Source organism: Hibiscus syriacus, unplaced genomic scaffold, assembly GCF_006381635.1.
Source record: "Hibiscus syriacus cultivar Baekdansim isolate YM2019G1 unplaced genomic scaffold, ASM638163v2 tig00110482_pilon, whole genome shotgun sequence".
NCBI classification, from domain to species: domain Eukaryota; kingdom Viridiplantae; phylum Streptophyta; class Magnoliopsida; order Malvales; family Malvaceae; genus Hibiscus; species Hibiscus syriacus.
The window spans coordinates 3,209,321-3,228,473 of record NW_024062758.1 but is presented as its reverse complement, the minus strand read 5'-3'; the positions used below and the strand labels follow the sequence as shown (position 1 = coordinate 3,228,473).

Sequence of the window (19,153 nt, the reverse complement as noted above, 5' to 3'; positions counted from 1 at the left end):
GTTTTTCGAGAGATAATTAGGGTAAAGAAAGTTAAAGAAATGATCAACGAAAATTCAATAAATCAAACCCAACAAACGTGTAAATTTAAATGAATAATGTTTTTTAAATAGTAAAAGCTTTACCTATAGTTAAGTTTCTGGCATAATAAACAGAATGCAATGAGTTTTCTTATATTGAAAAGTTGAATGAATTGAATTGTTTTGATTTGAACAAATTGTTTCTCTTTTTCAGTGGTGAGCGGACATCCAACCTCATTCGAAATCTATTAAAATTAACTTTGAATCATACTAAAAAAAAAACTTGCTAATAAAATTAAGGAACTGATGAACTATCGCCTCTAACATTAAGTCCAATCCAATGACACTTGGAGTGAATCTTGTCCCTCTCCTATTTGATCCGAATGCTTATGCTAGGAGATTGAAAATGGTTTTGCCATCTTAAATACAGTCATCCCACATGAAGTGACGAAACTACCTTAGCAGTGGGAGGGAAATGCAACACAATTTATTGGGAAGCTTGGCAGAATTTGGTTTTTAAGGGAAAAGTCATTTTATAGGCTCATGCTCCGTTAGTTACAAATCACAAAACTTCTTCATCGCTGCAATTTATGGAGTAGGAGAATAATCAGAGAGAATCATCTCTGAATATCCAAAGCAGCCTTTCAAGAAAAGGCCTTGAAATTTATAAAGAAAAAGAAAATCGCTTCTAAATTAAAAAAAAAAAAAAAGAGTAGCTCTTATACTGACGTGGATTAAACAACCACTGAGTAGGTCCCACGTAACGTCACCATTCCCAACTACTGAAAAAAAAAATCCACTTTGTCTATAGATCGTCATAGGCTCCCCCAAAAAGTATGTACGGAGGCTGAATTTGATCACTGAACGATTTTCAACCTCCATAGTCTATGGCGTTGTCAAATTCCCTTTTCTTCCCTTCCTTTTCTTCTCCCATCGGCCACCTTCGTCCCTCAGTTTCCGATCCGGGCTTCGCGCCTCTTCTAGCTTCTCTCGCTTCCTCCAGATTCTGCTGCAACTTTCCCGAGAGCGGCACTAAAGCCAATTTCTATGCGAGAAAGTAAGACAGGAAACGACAATCTGTCTATTCTTTTTGTCGATTTATCTATTTCATGGAATATTCTTGATGCAGGTACATTGTTTATGCTGCTAACAGTGGTTTCGATGCGTTTAATTCCATTTCATTGGTAAAGATTTATCTTCGTTTCGCATCTTTCACTTAACTCTTATACGGATTATGTATTGTGAGGCATCATTTTTGTTTCACTGCGATGAATAATCTAAGCGTTTCTTATCGAATGCATAACTAATGATGTTGCTCTTCTGTTCCGATGTTAATATTTTTAAAATTTAACCAAATAATTGCGAAAGAAGGAAAGAGAGGTCGTTTAATGTTATTATGTTACAGATCCATATTTTTTTGGATTCATTGGGAAATTGCAGTAGAGGGGTTAAGCCGCAACTGAGAGAAATGTTGTTTGAAAATACGAGTGATGAATTTAGTCAAAATTACAGAAATTTTTATATTCTTAATGATTCACCTAGCTGAGTCGCTTCAAAAGACATTGTAGCATCAAGGGTATGCATTTCTAGTTCTCGATCAACGTCATGAAGGTGCTTCTACAACTTGAGGGACATCGATCAACGTCATGAAGGTGCTTCTACAACTTGAGGGACAAAATAACTATTGCACTAACTGAGAAGCTAGAGATGTAGTTCTTCTCTTGCTTTCTTAGTGATTTCCAGAAGTTATTTGGATGCTGGTTTTTATCATTTCTTTCCTAGATGCTAAAATTGCAATTCAGTCCCCAGAACGATTAGTTCATAAAACAAATATATAAATATATTAATCCCTGGATGCACATATTCTTGTTCCACATCACACAGCATATATAAGGATGCCATTAGTTTAATCAGGTGATTTACATCGCAGCAGACTGGCCAAGATGATTATATCCCAATGCCAATTGTTTTGATCGATCAAGAATCAGATTCAGAAGCAACAGTTGTGCAGCTGAGTTTTGGAGATCGTCTGGGTGCTCTCATTGATACAGTTGAGTGGAAACGTATATTGATTTCTCCTTTCAAAATTCTATAAGCTTCTTTTTCTGGGATTACTGGCCAAGCCAATTATGTGACTTATTTTATCTTTGTTTTATTTCTTAACTGAGTTGTCTATGTTTAGGTGAGAGACCTCCTCACCTCTGTTTGTTTTAAGTACTATCTTATTGCATTTTTTTGGATTCTTTTATAAAGCTGAAATACATGAATATTTTTACGTTATGGTTATTACATGCATGAGTATAGGTCACTCCACTCTGAGTAAATTTGGATGATTCGGAGAATCATCAGTACGAATGTTAGTAGCAGCTTTTCCTTGTGTGACACTAATGAATGGTCTTGATTCCAATTTACATTATTCTCGAAGGCCTATGGATCCTAGCTATTTGATTTTAGGGGGAAATGTAATGGTAAATTTGATAATTCTCTCTTTCTTTGTTGAATTTTTTAGAGTACCTTTTTTTTCTTGGGCAGATGAGAGCATTGAAAGATTTGGGATTAGATGTTTCAAAGGGAACTGTTGTTACTGAAGGACCAGTCAAACAAACAAAACTTTTCATAACGCGATCGTGAGTAGTTGTTACAACTGTTTCGACTCAACTTTCTCTCTCCGCTATCTTTGAGAATGTGTTTTATGAAAAGTTGCTGAATATTTGCCATATTCATTTGCTTCCCCTACCACACGTGCATAAATCTGCAGTTTTGATGCTCAAACAGGGAAGCTTGCTTATGAAGTGGGAAATAATTAACTAATATAGTCATGTACAGTGACATATTTGCTGATTGCATTGTAGATTGTTTTTGCCCTAAACATTCGAAACAAAATGTGTCCCTATCCTAAAGAAAGAGTTAATTACACAATGACATAACACATGGCCTGGTTCTATTAGTTAGATACCATATAATTGGGTAGTGTTAATGGCATTAGTGGTTTGACTTGCTTGATACATGTTTTGAAAGTTTATGGGGCAGCAGTGGATACGATACCAGTGTACTACTACTACACTTTTTTTAATGCAGTTTGGGAAATAATTGTCTCTTGACTGTAAAGCAAGTGGATATTTATAGATCATATAATCCCAAAAATCAGGGGCAGCAGTTTGTTCAGCTAGATAAAGGTGCAGACACTACCCAAATGGTGAACAAGGAGATCTAATATTTTTGTTTATAAATATTAATAAAAAAACTGAAAAAAGAACATAGTTGCAGCTTCCTATTTTAGCAGCCATGACTATTTCTAAAGAGCCTATTCCCACTTTCTTTTGGATGCACAGTTGTCAAGATCCCTATAGCCCTATTTAAACCATCAGTCATGGTACTCAGACTGAACTATGGTGCATATGCTACTGAACTCCTAAAAAGTTGTTTTACATTGGGAGTCAAATTCCTATTTTATAACAGTCATGGGGAGTTCAATATTCAAGGGGATTTGAGCTAGAGAATTGGGGGGAAATATATAAATTTACACGCAATTAACCATGTTTAAGATCATTATACTGTGTATTTGAGTCCTAGTATGATAGGTTTCCTAGGTTGAATTCCAAATGTTGAACACTTAAGTGGGAATTAATTATTGTAAGATTAAGACCGTAAATTGAAGCTCATCATGTCAGGCATTAAATACAAGTTTACAAGTTGGATTATCCATAAGGATTTTCTGAATCATTACTTCATCATCTTTCCTTTTGGCTTCATTTTGGCTTATAAATTTTTTATTTTATTTTTCTCCCCTCACAGAGGGTGATAATTGGAATGACTCGTGTTTTTGAGAGTGAGTGAGTATGCAATATATTCAGAACTAGACATCAGTATCATTCTCACTGCACGTATGATAGTCCTTTCAACTTTCTTTTTAATTCAGAATGATCAGCAATTATTAATTGATTTGATTATGCTAGAGACAATGGGCGCAAAGTTGAAGATCCTGATATGTTAGAGGGAATTCGACTCACCATTATAAATAATCTTTTGAAGTACCATCCAGTATGTATGCTGAATTCATACTTTTAGTCTTTCTCTTCCTCCCCTCCCTCCTCTCTTTCTCTCATGGGCGGTCAATCTTATGGCTTGTCAAAGTATAGATATTATGTAGTTATTGATTTTATGCATTATATTTTGTTTCATATCCTGGTTTGAATTTGACTTGCTAGGAATCTAGTGAGCTACTTGCTATGGGTGAGGCTTTTGGAGTAAAGGCTCCAGAGAAGAAGGTGAAATTATCTAATGATTACTGGATTGAAAATTTATTTTTACCCACTTAAATTGGCTCACTTTGTTATTTCTGATGTTCTATATATGCTGGACTTGATATTGGGACATAAATATTTTATATAAAATTAGAATCATGCATTTTATATTTCCTTTTTCTCAATTGAACGACTCTAAGCTTTTATGACATTTGAATGGATTGCAAACTGATTGAAAACTTTGTGCCGTTTGAAAACTGGACATTTAATTCACATTAACTAGGATTTAAAATGGTATTCTGGTTCTTTTCGGGGTATTTCTGATTCCAAACTGATTGCCATAGTTGAATCCTTTGAATGGAATTAGTTTAGTTCTTTTGACATGGAATGGGGGCCAACTTATCTTAATAAATTTCTAAGTTTGATTTTCCCTACCACACACCCCAACTCTAAGCAAAAGCACAACTTGATGTCATCAAGATTAGATCAGGCTTCAATAATGAAGATACCTTCTGATTAGTTATTAAAGAGTTGTTGCAAGCACTATTGGGGTTTGGGATCATATGAACTTTGAATCTAAGCCTCTATAAATTTGTTGGTGCAGCTTGATGTTGACATTGCTACTCGTATACTTATCGAGGAGGATGGACCCAAGAGGAGGTTTGCTATCGAAAATAAACCATAATGGGAAATGGGTTTCATCACATAAGTCACAACTTTCTGCTGTTTAGATCACACATTACCGAGACATATCGAGATATTGTTAACTCTACAAATCCCTTATTTATACACAGGTTACTTTTATGATATCAGATATAATCAACTTATGTATTTGTTCCCTGTGTTACCAGCTTGCTTTCCTTAGAGACGGCAGATCGACCTGGACTGCTGGTAGAGATCATCAAAATCATTGCTGATGTCAGCATTGATGTAGAATCCGCAGAAATTGATACAGAGGTATGCATCTCTTTATATGAGTCGGTGTAAGTGTATGCACACTGGAACTTTTGGTTCTGCAATTTTTTTCACCACCTTTTGTTCCGTGTACTTCACAGGGATTAGTAGCGAAAGACAAGTTTCATGTTAGCTACAGAGGAGCAGCCTTAAATAGTTCCTTGTCTCAGGTATATGTTAAGACTGACAAAACAATATATTTTCTGAACAATACTGTATTGTTTGTTCTTCTCGGTTGCCCAAGTATCAACCGTTGGCCACGAATCACGTTTATTGTCAAACTTCTTAAGTTTCTGCTGGATCTCTGTCATTCCCTCTCTCTTAAAATATCTGTTTATTTCTTCATTTCGACGAAGAAGACCATGAACACACATTTATTGTCCAACTTCTTAAGTTTCTGCTGGATAATCTGTCATTCCCTCACTCTTAAAATATCTGTTACCATGAAACTTGCAGGTGCTGGTGAATTGCCTGCGTTATTACCTTAGAAGGCCGGAAACCGATATCGATAGTTATTAATACTTGAAGATTTGCCACTTATGAAACAAATTCGCTGGTTCTTGTTCTAATTCCTATGTGAGCTCAGGATATCAAACTTTCTTGATGTTGATGCAAGGATTAGTGTATCCGCTACGAGGTGGTCTGTTTTATAGGTTTCCAAACTGCTATGGTTTTCCCATCCTTAATTCCTCTGGTTGAAGAAGAGTCTAGGACAATGTCTCTAAACCGTCGATTTTCCTGGTCATTTCCTCCATATTGAGCATATTACAAATTATTAATGCATGTAAATTTTATATAAAATATGTTAAACATACTTGTGTTATGGAAAATGCGAACATCTCAGAAATACACAAATGATGAAGTTTTGATTTTTGAACATAGGAAATCAATAGGAATGTGATCGGCTAGACTTCTGCCCAACCTCTATGAAACTTATCCCACATATGATTAGGTTCCAACTCTATGGCGAAAATTAAATTATGACATTTGGATGATTTATAATTTATAGATTTAATTATCATATTTATTTGAATTGAATTTTACTTTTATTATGTTTATAATTTATTTTATTTTTGTGATGTAAAAGTAGGTATTTTATATTCAAATAGTAAAAATAACTCAACACATTATATAAGAATGGAACGTTTAATGTGATATTTATATTTTTAAAATATCTAATGTAATACTTGTTTTTTAACAAAATTCTAATATGATACTTTGACAAACTATCTAATGTGGTACATGTACTTTAACAAAATATGCAATATGATATTTGAACTATTATTTTGTGTATTATTAAGTAATTTGACACTTACTGGCAATGTTGATCCATGTACCATAACAACACACGAAATGATAATTGATATGCACTTACTAAAGATTTTTAGACGAAATATCACCATAATACGTGGAATGATATTCAAGATATTATGTTGGATGTTTTGTTACACATTTAACATTTAATTGAGGTATTGATATCTTGGACTTTTTTCAAATGATAGATACCACATTGGACGTTTTAAAGCTTGAACCTTATTAACATTAAAGTTTAGTTTTTTTAAAAAAAAATTCTAACCAATTAGCCGGAAAAAGATTAAGGCTCAAAATTAAATCATTTTAGTTTATGTACATTATATACATATTATCTTCATACTCTATACCTTACTCGGCAGCTATGGACTTACAAATATGGTGTTCAGCAGGTTATGTTCCACTAGAAGTGTATACAGTTGTAGGATAAAAAGTTGCAGAACATTACCTGAAGTAACTTGAACTCTCAATAAACACACAGTAAACAGAGGATTTTAATAAATTGAACATGCCAAACATATACACCATCACTCTCTCATAGCATTACCGTACATAACCCTGTGCATAAAAACCATGACTAATCTTACCCTGACGAGAGTGCAAATCCTACATTTCTTGTGAAATAAGTTAAAGCCAAGTATGGCCTATGGGTGACTTACCTAGAGCATTGCACTCAACATTTCACTCTAAATATCAGGCACACCAGGGAGGCACCAATGGCTACAGTCGGACGAGAACTCTCTTAGGTGCTTATTTCTGTGCTTGGTTCAAGGCCCTTCTATAAACAGATGGATGCCCGTCTCTTCGAAAAGCCGACATCTTCATAATGTCATGCAGATACACCGGGAATCTCATTCTTCTCAATACTCCTTTCAGCACTACAACTTGGTTAGCTGAAAATTTGAAGGGGACTTTTCTGGTTATAACATTTTCAGCCATTTTGTCTGTCTGCAGTGAACAAAACAAGAGAAGGAAGAAGGGAAAAAAACAGGTTTGTTTAAGACAACATGGGGATATAAAAGCTTAAAGTGAATTGAATTTAGGATTTGTTTGATACCTGTTATGCCTAGGCAACATGGTTCTGAAAATAACTTTGTTGCGAGGTTCGAGATTCAACTCAACCCATTTTGCCCATGTTGCGAGTACCTTTTGATATGCAACCATTGGATTCATTGTTTTATAGAGAGATTTTCCCTCCATGTAATAGTCCCACCTGTATATGAGTCGTTGCAAGACAATTTTGTCATCAGTTTCTGCTCGTACTACTCACTATTTCTGTAACTCGAAGAGTGTTGAATACAGTTATGCGCTCATTACGAATACTTACAAACTCCATTGGTCAGAATGAGTCCACCAGTGTGCCTAGTCAAACACAAGAACATCAACACCTCTCCAATATCTTGCATTCTCCTCAATCAAGTCCAAACGCAAGACTCTCTCGTTGACAGGTCCTTTCTTCAGCTTCACAAGCAATGGAGCCCAAGAAAACTCAATTGATGTCTCTAAATCCTGTAATAAAACAACATGCTCGGTTACAATGAAATGCAATCCACCATTTGCTTGAGCAACAAGCACAAAGAAAAGGGTTCTGTTTTTCTGTTCATTCATGTGTATACTCTTACCAGGGCATGGAAGGCCATTGAAAGACCATTGTAGGTCACCTTTTTATGTCCAGTTGGTATAACTCCTTGCACAAGGCAGACCAGATTCTCCCATTGGTTCCTCATGATCGAATCGCCCACCAGCATTATCCTTTTCCTTCTCATCTTCCCAAGAAATTTCAGTGCATCAAATCTGAAACAACAATATCAGCTCAAGAAATTAAACTTACTACAAGTACATTGTCTAGCTAGAGTTCGAAAAGATATAATCGAGTGGATTCGGGACCTTAATCCCAGCATCTGTAACCCTTTTCTTCGATAACTCTATGATATTATATCGAAGTAGGTACCTTGGAAGAGAACAACCATTTGGCATCCATTTCCACTTCTCGTAACCAGAATCTGGCCTTCCATTTCTTTGGCAGGTGACAACAGAAAATAAGATAAGGGAAGTTGGAGTCGTACAAATGGTATGATTGATCATAAACCCATTTACCAACATAGAGATCACATCTCTTCGGCAATCCCTGAAGCCTGCTTTGCACCATTACAACTTCATTGGCTTCGATGTCGAGCCAAGATGATGACTTGCCCTGGAAAATGCAGATGAAGGTGGTGATGAAGAGGAGGGTGAAATGGGGTTTAGCCACTGGATAAGTTGCCATTGAAGGCAAATGAAGGAGGTTTGGTTTTGGGAGTGTAAAATCCACAGCAAATAAGGAAGCATTTTAAGTGCTCTTAAAGTTTTCAACCATAGGCCATAGCTCTTTTGCTTTTTATTTTGTTCTTTCATTGAAGCATGAATGACGGTAATTATGTGTGCGGACCACAACATGTTCAGGGAAAGTGAAAGTGTCGTCTTTTTTCACTCTTTGTCATTGCTTACTCCTTCCTACAGGGCACAGGCTAGTGCCTAGTGGGTAGTTCTTTTTAATATTGTTGTTAAAAGAAATTGAGATTATACCAAAATCTGAAAATTGGAAGTTTAGGGGTTAAGCAAGAAGGAAAAGAAGATAAGAACCCGTGACAAATGATATGATTTTAGCTTTGTATCTGTAACTTGAAATGTCAAAAAGGAGAAAATCATAAACCATAGTCACACTCAGACCTACCGCTAATGCCTATTCACTTTTCACTCAAAAGTTCCATTAGCCATATCCATTAGCTATAGAGTTGATGGAAATGGAATATGTTGTTTTCTAGACGCCATTATTTCCGGTCAAAATTATTTTCATGCATTTCCTGCTTGTTTAATCTGATTTTGTCTCTTCAGAAGATATTAATACAAAGTTCTTACTTCCAAATATATAAATATTTTTAAATTTTTACCATTTTCGTGTTTTTTATATATTGAAAAAGAATGTATTGACTAAATGCCTATTTGTGTTGTTGTTCTCATAAAGGGAAAAGTCAAAACGACCCCTACTCCATACGTCCATAAAACAACACATGTTAAAGCAACTTGGAATTGATTATACAGCAGCCACATTTAAGTAATGTTGAAAACTTTCCCATACCAAATATCAAGGAACCGGTAGTTCTGCTTCAAAGTTCTAATACCTCAACTAACAGAAGAGCATTCTCTTTTTTCCCAATTGAAAAACATTCTCAAAATATGGCATAGCTCCACTCATGCCACACCCCGCAATGTTTGCATGAAATACTGCAGCATTCTCTAACTTATCTACTCATTTATAGAACTCAGAGTCCGTGTCAGCCTTCTTCACATTTGTTCTGTAACCCTTTTCAAAGTCCTTGGGGGAAGTATAATGTATCGGTTCTTGCGCACTGCGTGCCTTCCAGCTTCTTGGCATATAGCAGCAATCTGATATCAATCGAAGTGGCATGCAAAATAATGAGTGAAAAATATTTATAACCAAAGAATGGAGAGGAATACTAGAGGAAGCTTTGATAGTATGCCACAACTAACCTCTGCAGCACTAATTTTATCTGGCCGAGAAACATAATCTTCCAAGTCTACCTCATCACTTAGGTTCATTTTAGCAGTGCAAACCTGCGAGGGAAAACAATACCTTAAGAAAATAAATTGCAACGTTTACTATTCACAATCTAAACCAGACATGGAAAGGAAGAAAAAAAAAATACACAACTGAAGAGAACCATGAATCACACACAGATAAGAACTAGAACTACAATAATGACGTAGGCATTTGATTTTTGCTTGCCTGGAAAACAAGCCTTCCATCTAGTCCTCCAGGACGAAGAAGAGCTGGGTCCAAAGTGTCAGCTCGATTAGTTGCGATAATGACCTTAACATTGACAGTCTGGTCAAATCCGTCCATCTAGAAAAGTTGGGTGCAAAAGCAATAGTTCAGAAAAAAGGTCAAGTAATTAAAACACTAACTTCCTTGTCTATGTTGAAGGATAACACTATAAGCAACATGTTTATTGATATATCGGCAATTGCTCATCATATATACCTGATTCAAGAGTTCCATGAGGATACGCTGAACTTCTCTATCAGCTCCAGTTTGAGCATCAAACCTAGCAGTCGCAATGGTATCAACCTCATCGGTAAAGATTATAGCTGGAGCATTCTCTTTAGCAAGACGGAAGACCACACGAACCATCCTTGGACCCTGAGACAAAGAAATGCTTAAGATATTATTATCCATCTACAAAATATGTGATACATGCACCAGAGTCCATAATACATGCTTCTTTGGACTAATGTTTCTACTCGAACTTATTAGAAGAACAAATTCTCGAAGATTCAAAGCATATTAAGTATAATGTGAATGAATCATTAAACGATTCTAATGTTGCTACCTTTAATATTTCAGATTCGAGGTCGAATCTTTTTGAAGAAAGGGAGGATGATATGTGCATCACAAGACTCACATCAAAGGAAGAAGTAATAACTCTTCCAAATGATCCACTCGTTCAAGCATTGGAAAAGAAGACCAGAACAACAGCAGACTTGCGATGACTTTTTGAATGGGATCCTGATCTTATTTGGTCAACATGTCTTTTGGAGATACAACCGTCTGTCTCTTATCTTTCCAACGGTTCTTGAATCGTATCAATCCGATATCGGGAACTCAAGATATGTCCATTTTACTGAAGACGGTGCAGGCAAGAAATCCTATACGGGATTAATACCGGATTTTGTAAATATTACAAATTTTCAATATTTATATTGATTATTTGTGATATAATTTAATATAGGATGATGAATTATATTTTAGGATCATATTTATTATTTTATTAGGAATTAAGGTTGGGTTAAAACAATATTTTTAGTTATTATTATTTTATTAGGAATTAGAGTTAAGACATGTTTAGTTTATTATTATTTTATTCTTTAGTTATTTAGGACCTTTAGAACTCAGCCCATATATAAAGGAGGTTTCATTCAACTTTGTAAATAAGATTTCTTTGATTAATAATACAACGAGAGTTTGTTTTTGCAAGTGTTGATTGCCTTGTGCCTTCGAAGCTTTTTCTCCTTGAGTTCTTTCAAGTTCTTGTGAGGGAGATTAATCTTCACACTCCAATTTGCCTTTTCATTGCGACTAGGAGGGTTAGTTAGAGCCATATTATCGTGTTTTCCTTTTCATTGCGACTAGGAGGGCTCGATAGGACATTATCCATCAATTTTCCACATATCCATCCATGCCATCAATCATCTTCACCATTCACTTTCATAAGAGAGATCTTTTGATTTCTTGGTTATTTTACTTTATTTTCAAATTCCTTTATCATTTGTTTATCTTGTTTTAATCTTGTTTCTTACCTTGTTTCCAGCATCTAAACGAAACCCTAAAGAACCCTAACTATTACCGTCACCTTCCCTATTCATTCCTTATTGTTCTTCATCGAGTCTAGAGCTTTCTAGGTTTGATTCTTCAATAAGAGCAACGTTCGCTACCACTTCCCTATCAATTGGTATCAAATTTGGGCCGATTCTTGGAAAGAAGCAAGCGATCTTACTTGTTCTTGTACACAAAACTGTCAAGGTACCCCAACGGAGCTAGTTCACAAAAGATTCATTGTTTCAGGTTATTTTTATTTAATTTTAATTTATATTCAAATCCTTCTTTTTAGTTTGCTATTTTTTTAAAAAAAGAAAAGAAAAGAAAAAGCAAAAAAAAAGTCACAAAAATTAAAAAATTACAAATAAAGGAATTTAGGGTTGATATCATCCATATCTCATATTCATTCTAAGAGTAATCTCTAGTCCAAATATCACCCCAATCGGAGATCATTAGAGCCTTCAAATACACCATTCAAGTTTTATCGACAGATTCAGTCTAGAATTTTATCAAATGTCTTGAAAATTATACATGAGGAATTTCGTGGTGACCCTCCTGACGGGTTACCACCTGAAAGCCCTAATCACTATGCCATATCAATGAAGAGTCACGATTTACGGGAGTCCAAAGGTAAGTATTTTATTACTCATTTTAATGACATTGTAACGTATTTCTTCTCCTTTTTACAAGGTAAGGCTCGTGAAGTTGTCATCCATACTAAACACAACTCCTTTAAGTGCGTAACAGACCGAGGTAAGCAAAACACATTAAATGATGCACTACCACGAAGGTATACTCTTAAGTATACTACTATTCCAAGAATTGAGCATATCAAAGATGTATATCACGATAACTCGAATATTTCTGATATTTCTACCCATACTTTTAAAAGTGCTTTTAATGAGCTTTATCTTGTATATAAGTTTCCTTGCCAACTAAACAGGTTCTACAATCCACAAATCTCCTGCCGAGAATTTTTAATTCATGAACCACACTTAGGAGACTTAAGGGGTTACTTTAACAAACCAGTTGACATGGTTTTTAAACACTCATTCTCACCACACACGAATAAAACCATGAAGAAATTATCTAAAGCAATCATACAGAAAGCCAACAGTGGTCGGCGACATGTTGAATTTTAACCTAAACATCAGATTACAACACTTGTATGCAAAATAGGATTTCAAGACAACAAGAAATCAGTTTCTACAAAGAAGAAACCTCGACTAAAACGCATAAAGACACATCACATCGATCCTGGTAAATGTTTCACAAGTTTTCCTTTCAACACACCTAATTCTCTTTCTCTTGGATTTTCAGATTTGAGGACGAATTATTTTGAGGAGTGGGGGAATGATATATGCACTAGATTCCATAATATATGCTTCTTTGGACTAATGTTTCTACTCGAACCTATTAGAAGAACAAAGTCTCAAAGATTCAAAGCATATCTATTCAGTAAGTATAATGTGAATGAATCATTAAACGATTCTAATGTTGCTCCCTTTAATGTTTCAGATTCGAGGTCAAATCTTTTTGAAGAAAGGGAGGATGATACGTGCATCACAAGGCTCATATCAAAGGAAGAAGTAATAACTCTTCCAAATGATTCACTCGTCCAAGTATTGGAAAAGAAGACCAGAACAACAGCAGACTTGCGACGACTTTTTTAATGGGATCCTAATCTTATTTGGTCAGCATATCTTCTGGAGATACAATTTTCTATCTCTTATCTTTCCAACGGTTCTTGAATCGTATCAATCTGATATCGGGAACTCAAGATATGTTCATTTTACTGAAGATGGTGCAGGCAGGAAATCCTATACGGGATTAATACAGGATTTTGTAAATATTACGAATTTTCAATATTTATATTGATTATTTGTGATATAATTTAATATAGGATGATGAATTATCGTTTAGGATCAGATTTATTATTTTATTAGGAATTAAGATTAGGTTAAAACAATATTTTTAGTAATTATTATTTTATTAGGAATTAGAGTTAAGACATTTTAATTTATTATTATTTTATTCTTTAGTTATTTAGGACCTTTAGAACTCAGCCCCTATATAAAGGAGGCTTCATTCAACTTTGTAAACAAGTTTTCTTTGATTAATAATACAACGAGAGTTTGTTTTTGCAAGTGTTGATTGCCTTGTGCGTTCGAAGCTTCTCCTTGTGTTCTTTCAAGTTCTTGTGAGGGGGATTAATCTTCACACTTCAATTTGCCTTTTCATTGCGACTAGGAGGGTTGTTTAGAGCCATATTATCGTGTTTTCCTTTTCATTGCGACTAGGAGGGCTCGATAGGACATTATCCATCAATTTTCCACATGTCAATCCATGCCATCAATCATCTTCACCATTCACTTTCATAAGGGTGATCTTTTGATTTCTTGGTTATTTTACTTTATTTTCAAATTCCTTTATCATTTGTTTATCTTGTTTTAAACTTGTTTCTTACCTTGTTTCCAGCACCTAAACAAAACCCTAAAGAACCCTATCTATTACCGTCACATTCACTATTTATTCCTTATTGTTTTTCATCGAGTCTAGAGCTTTCTAAGTTTGATTCTTCAACAAGAGCAACGTTCATGAACCCACTACTGCTTCCCTATCAATATGGTAGTAGCCAATATTTGATAAAATCAGTATTATGGGAAGTCGAGTCAATTTATAGAATCAAGAATTGCATTAATTAAGGGGTGATGAATTTGTTCATGACAATTAGAAGAAACTTAACCATTAGATCTCCTCACCTCCTTGGTTTTAAAAGGCGCAATGCGCACCTAGGCTCAAAAGGTCCCTGGAGCCTATGCGCAAGGCGCACGCCTTTCGCAGGCGATGCACACTTTTATACTAAAAACCTATAAATTAGTTATAGGAAATATTTTATACTTAAAACAATATTATAAACATATCTATGCTAAAAAGTTTATAAATTAATTATATGAGTATATTTATACTTATTATCCACCGATTAACTCTTAAAATACTTGTCTACAATGTATTGATTTATACTTAAAGTTTTTAATATTTAAAACTATTATTTTATTTATTTTATAAACATATTTTAATCCCTTTTCACCAAAATCTACATTGTTATTGATTTATACTTAATGTTTTTAATATTTAAAACTATTATTTCATTTATTTTGAAATGATACAAAATTATTTTATTATCAATTTAAAATTTTGAATTATTATAAAAAAATTAAGAATCCTTTATGTTTGAGTGCCTAAAATTGCTAAGTTAAACAATTTGAGATTCTTGAAGCCTAATTATCATTCTCTTTTAGCTTTTTAAATATTCTCCCAAAAGACCATAGCCAACATCATTTATTCTGCTTTCCAAACCACTAGAATGACTGCACTTAGGAGATGATATCTTCAATGATGCCCTACAGGAGCAAATAGCAGCACATTGCATATGTGGGGAATACTTATACCACAAATTTGAGAAAAATCTCACGACCTCCAAAAGAAAGAAGGTTCTTAGTCCAGCCCTGAATTTGTTTAGCAGTTTTGTTCTGAACAAAACTAAAGGTGTTGATTTTCCTTTTTTTCAACTGACAAAGGCAGACCAATATAGGATCCCGGTTCATCCTTTTTATCAGCTTCAAGGATATTGAGTATGTTGTCTCGATGTTCCCGAAGTGTGTTAGTGTTGAAGTAGATATTGGACTTGTCTTAGTTGATCTTTTGTCCCGAGGCTTATTCATATGTACTGAGAATGTTTTTAACCCTTCGGGCTTATTCAACCAAGATCTTGAAGAAGAGAATATTATCATCTGCATAGAGAATGTGTGTGATCCTTATACCTCTGATGCTGGCCCGAACCCCTTTGATCAATCCTTTTGGTGTGCATCATTAAGCAAGGCCGACAAACCCTGTGAATAGAAAAAAATAGATATGGGGAGAGGGGATCTCCTTGTCTAAGTCCCCTCTCTGAGGATAAGGAATATGAGAGTTGGCCATTAATTATGATTTGGAACAACACTATATAAATGAATTTCTTAACAATCGTAATAAAAGACTAGTTAAAGCCTCATCGTTCTATTATAACAAACTCAAAGTTCTATTCAACCCTGTCGTATGTGTTGCGTATTGTGAGTATTATAAAATTATACACAAATAATGTGCAAGTATACACAATCGCTCAAGTAATAAAGTGATGAGTGAGCATCATCTCCACAGGGATTGGAATGATATTGAGTGAATTTTATTCACTATTCCATCTAATTATAGTTAGTCTTGATATATACAAATGTCACGACAATAGATATGTGTATGCTGGTAGATGTGCAGTGATGGAAATGATAAAATGTCAAGGCAATGAAAAGTGGTAAAAACAGAAAATAAATAACAAATAAAATGAAAAGAAGATAATCCTCACGTGACAAGCTTCCAATGGAATGAATGGTAGGGATTGATTTGAGGATGCTAAACTTATTTCTCAAACATATTTAAGTTTTCTGGACTTCACTTACTCGACAGGGCTTTCCTAGAGTGTTCTTAAAGGAACCTAACAAAATAGGATGCCAATGCATCTGCTCTCACTCAACGATGTTGGTCAGCCTACCCTATTGATAAATACACCCTTTTTAGTCGTTGAAATTCTATCCTAGTCTCTCCCGAGATCTAAGGGATTAGGTTATAATATTCCTAGGCCGGTTCAAAGCCCCTTGAAAATACTATAACCCATTGCTTATGAGGATCTTGTCTTGTGTTTCTCTCGAATACTACAAGTATTTTTAGTTTAGGTTTCTCTCGAACACCTAACCTTCATATAAAAAATGGACACTCCCATACCTCTTACAAGCCTAGATGGTGAAGCATTCATAAGCAAAGCAAATAAAGAGCCAAGATAAACTTAAATATACCATTAAAATAAAGTTTAAACAACCATAAAACCAACCACCACCAAATAAGTTAGTTCATAGTGGGGTTCGAAATATCCACAAAATAAATCATGAAAATATTCATTCCAACAACCCACAAATAATATAAAAATAACAGCAAAAGGGAAGTAAGAAGAAGCCTTCGACGCGCGCCATCGGATGTCTCCTCTGTCACCATGAACCACCTTAGCTCGCTAGCTCCTCTCGGTGCCTAGCTCACCATTCCTTAAAGCTTTATCAATGGAGGAAAACCCAAGGAAGAAGAAGGGAAAAGGAAAATAAAAATCTAATTTTTCTGCTACAGTATGTGTCTCATTTCTTCTACACCCTCTCTCTCTTGTGAGGTGTAATATATAATAAAAATATCTAGGAGTAATGATGAGGTTGTTGGGTGATTGTTGGGTGCAAATACCCCTCATACCCTTAGAGTCACACCTTGTGTGTGAACCTTATCCTCCAGGTGGCAGTGGTCCCATAGAAGGTGGTTACAGCCATCATTTTACGTGCAGAGCCAGCTATCCTCGTACAGCTGTATCTTTTTGTTATTTTTTGCGCCAGAAATGCCAAGGCATTTCAGTCTGCTTCAGCAACGTGTGATGCCTCGGCATTAATTCCCAGCTCGCTTATTTTTCTTGTTATTTTCTGCACATCACTAAAAATCATACCTTCCTCTTCATATAGCACCTTAATAAAATAAAATAACACAACCACCACAAATGCAATTTTATGCAGCTACATACATCTAAAATGACCTATATATACCCTTAAACAAACAATAACTTAAGTAAAAAAAACCTTTAAAGTAATCTTTTTATGGAGTTATCACACCCCCAAACTTAAGCTATTATTTATCCTCAAGCAATGGATAACAATTAGCACAATCAAAATGTCATAGCAATTTTCAACAGTAGGATAACAAGACAAAAATTGAATTTCATCCCTCAGAAAAATTGGCTTCAACATGCTAGACATATCAAGAATTCAAGTACTTTTCCCTAGATCAAGATTTTTTATGGTTGTGTGTGTGCTTGATTGTATCTAATCTATACTTAACAAATTTTGGCAATTTCTAATTGAGTTCCCTAGTTTCGCCACGTCATTAACTTATTAAGCACATTTATACTCCCTTTTCACTTACTACACATTTTTTTCTCTTTTTTTCATCTTTTTTTTACGCTGCTACAAAAGGAGTCAGCTTATCACACCTACCATACCACACTCTAGGTGAAAGGGAGCATACCTTCCACCCCCAAGCTAGTCAGGAAGAGTCATCCCGTGACTACTTTCATTCACTCGTATAAGCGTGGCTGCCATTAATTAAAGAGAGTTCCAGGCAATGCCACGACAAAGAGGAGTGTCCCTCTATAGCTATGTCGAAGCATTTATTCATGATTAAACAAAATTCATACATAAGGGAGTTATTAAACAATGATTTATCATTTAAGCATAATACCATATTTTAATGCCAAGGCTAACCAGAGTTCTTTCATAAAAACTTCCTAAGTTCCTTAAGTATAGAGAACATAAAAATCGTGTAAGAATAATTCATAAAGCATAAATCCCTAGAGTCAGTTCTATCATTCTCAACAGTTATTTACATTCAATTTCTAGCCTAAAAAAATTCATCATCATCGAGTATCATTAAAACATTTCATCTAATTATCCTATCATTTACTGATGCCATGGCATAACATTATGATAATATTATCATGCACATGTTCTACAAAGAATACTACCTCCCCCAAACTTGAGAGAAGCATTGTCCTCAATGCTGAATAAAAACTAAGTTAAAACTAGACTACATGCTATGTGATGTAATGGAATGCATGGTACCTTCTCTTCCTAAGATGGTGATGGAGTCACACTGGCAGTGCTAGTAGTATTGCGCCTGGTGCACTTCTCAATGGGGTGGGCTTGCGTCAGGCTTAGAATTGGGTTCAACAGGTGGTGTGCTAGGGCCTTCAATGTTCTTGGATGTTGGGGTCTCTATATACCCAATATATGACTTCAGACGTCATCTAATCCGTGTTGACTAGGTTAGCATCATTTGGCTTGGGTGTATTGTCTTGTCGAATGACATTTGGAAATGTCGTGGCATCCTCAGATGCTAGAAAAATCACGTCCATGATGACTGGAAGATTATAAGTCAAATGTAGGAGCATCTCCTTATGAACAAGTGCCACGACTGCGTCTTGTTAGAGCCTCGATTGCATCTAGCTTTGTCGTGGCATATTGGTTTGCAGCAACCTGTGAATTTCCCTAATGATATTTCATCATATTCATCCTCCAAAACACCATTCTTCCTAAAAAAGTAATATTAAAATTAAAAATAAAAAATAAAACAA

The 19,153-nt window shown here is 35.1% G+C and overlaps 1 protein-coding gene and 1 pseudogene across 1 annotated transcript; one reads left to right on the top strand and one right to left on the bottom strand.

Moving 5' to 3' along the window:
* Nucleotides 1-809: 809 nt before the first annotated feature.
* On the top strand, nt 810-5,821 carry LOC120128702 (ACT domain-containing protein ACR12-like). Its single transcript, XM_039146332.1, has 10 exons — nt 810-1,075; nt 1,148-1,202; nt 1,949-2,068; nt 2,551-2,645; nt 3,975-4,059; nt 4,227-4,286; nt 4,867-4,922; nt 5,114-5,219; nt 5,318-5,386; nt 5,673-5,821. Exons 1-10 carry the CDS (start codon nt 906-908, stop codon nt 5,733-5,735), a joined length of 879 nt encoding a protein of 292 aa, XP_039002263.1. The 5' UTR covers nt 810-905; the 3' UTR covers nt 5,736-5,821.
* A 1,456-nt stretch (nt 5,822-7,277) lies between these two features.
* LOC120128665 lies at nt 7,278-8,989 on the bottom strand (annotated as a pseudogene).
* Nucleotides 8,990-19,153: the final 10,164 nt, after the last annotated feature.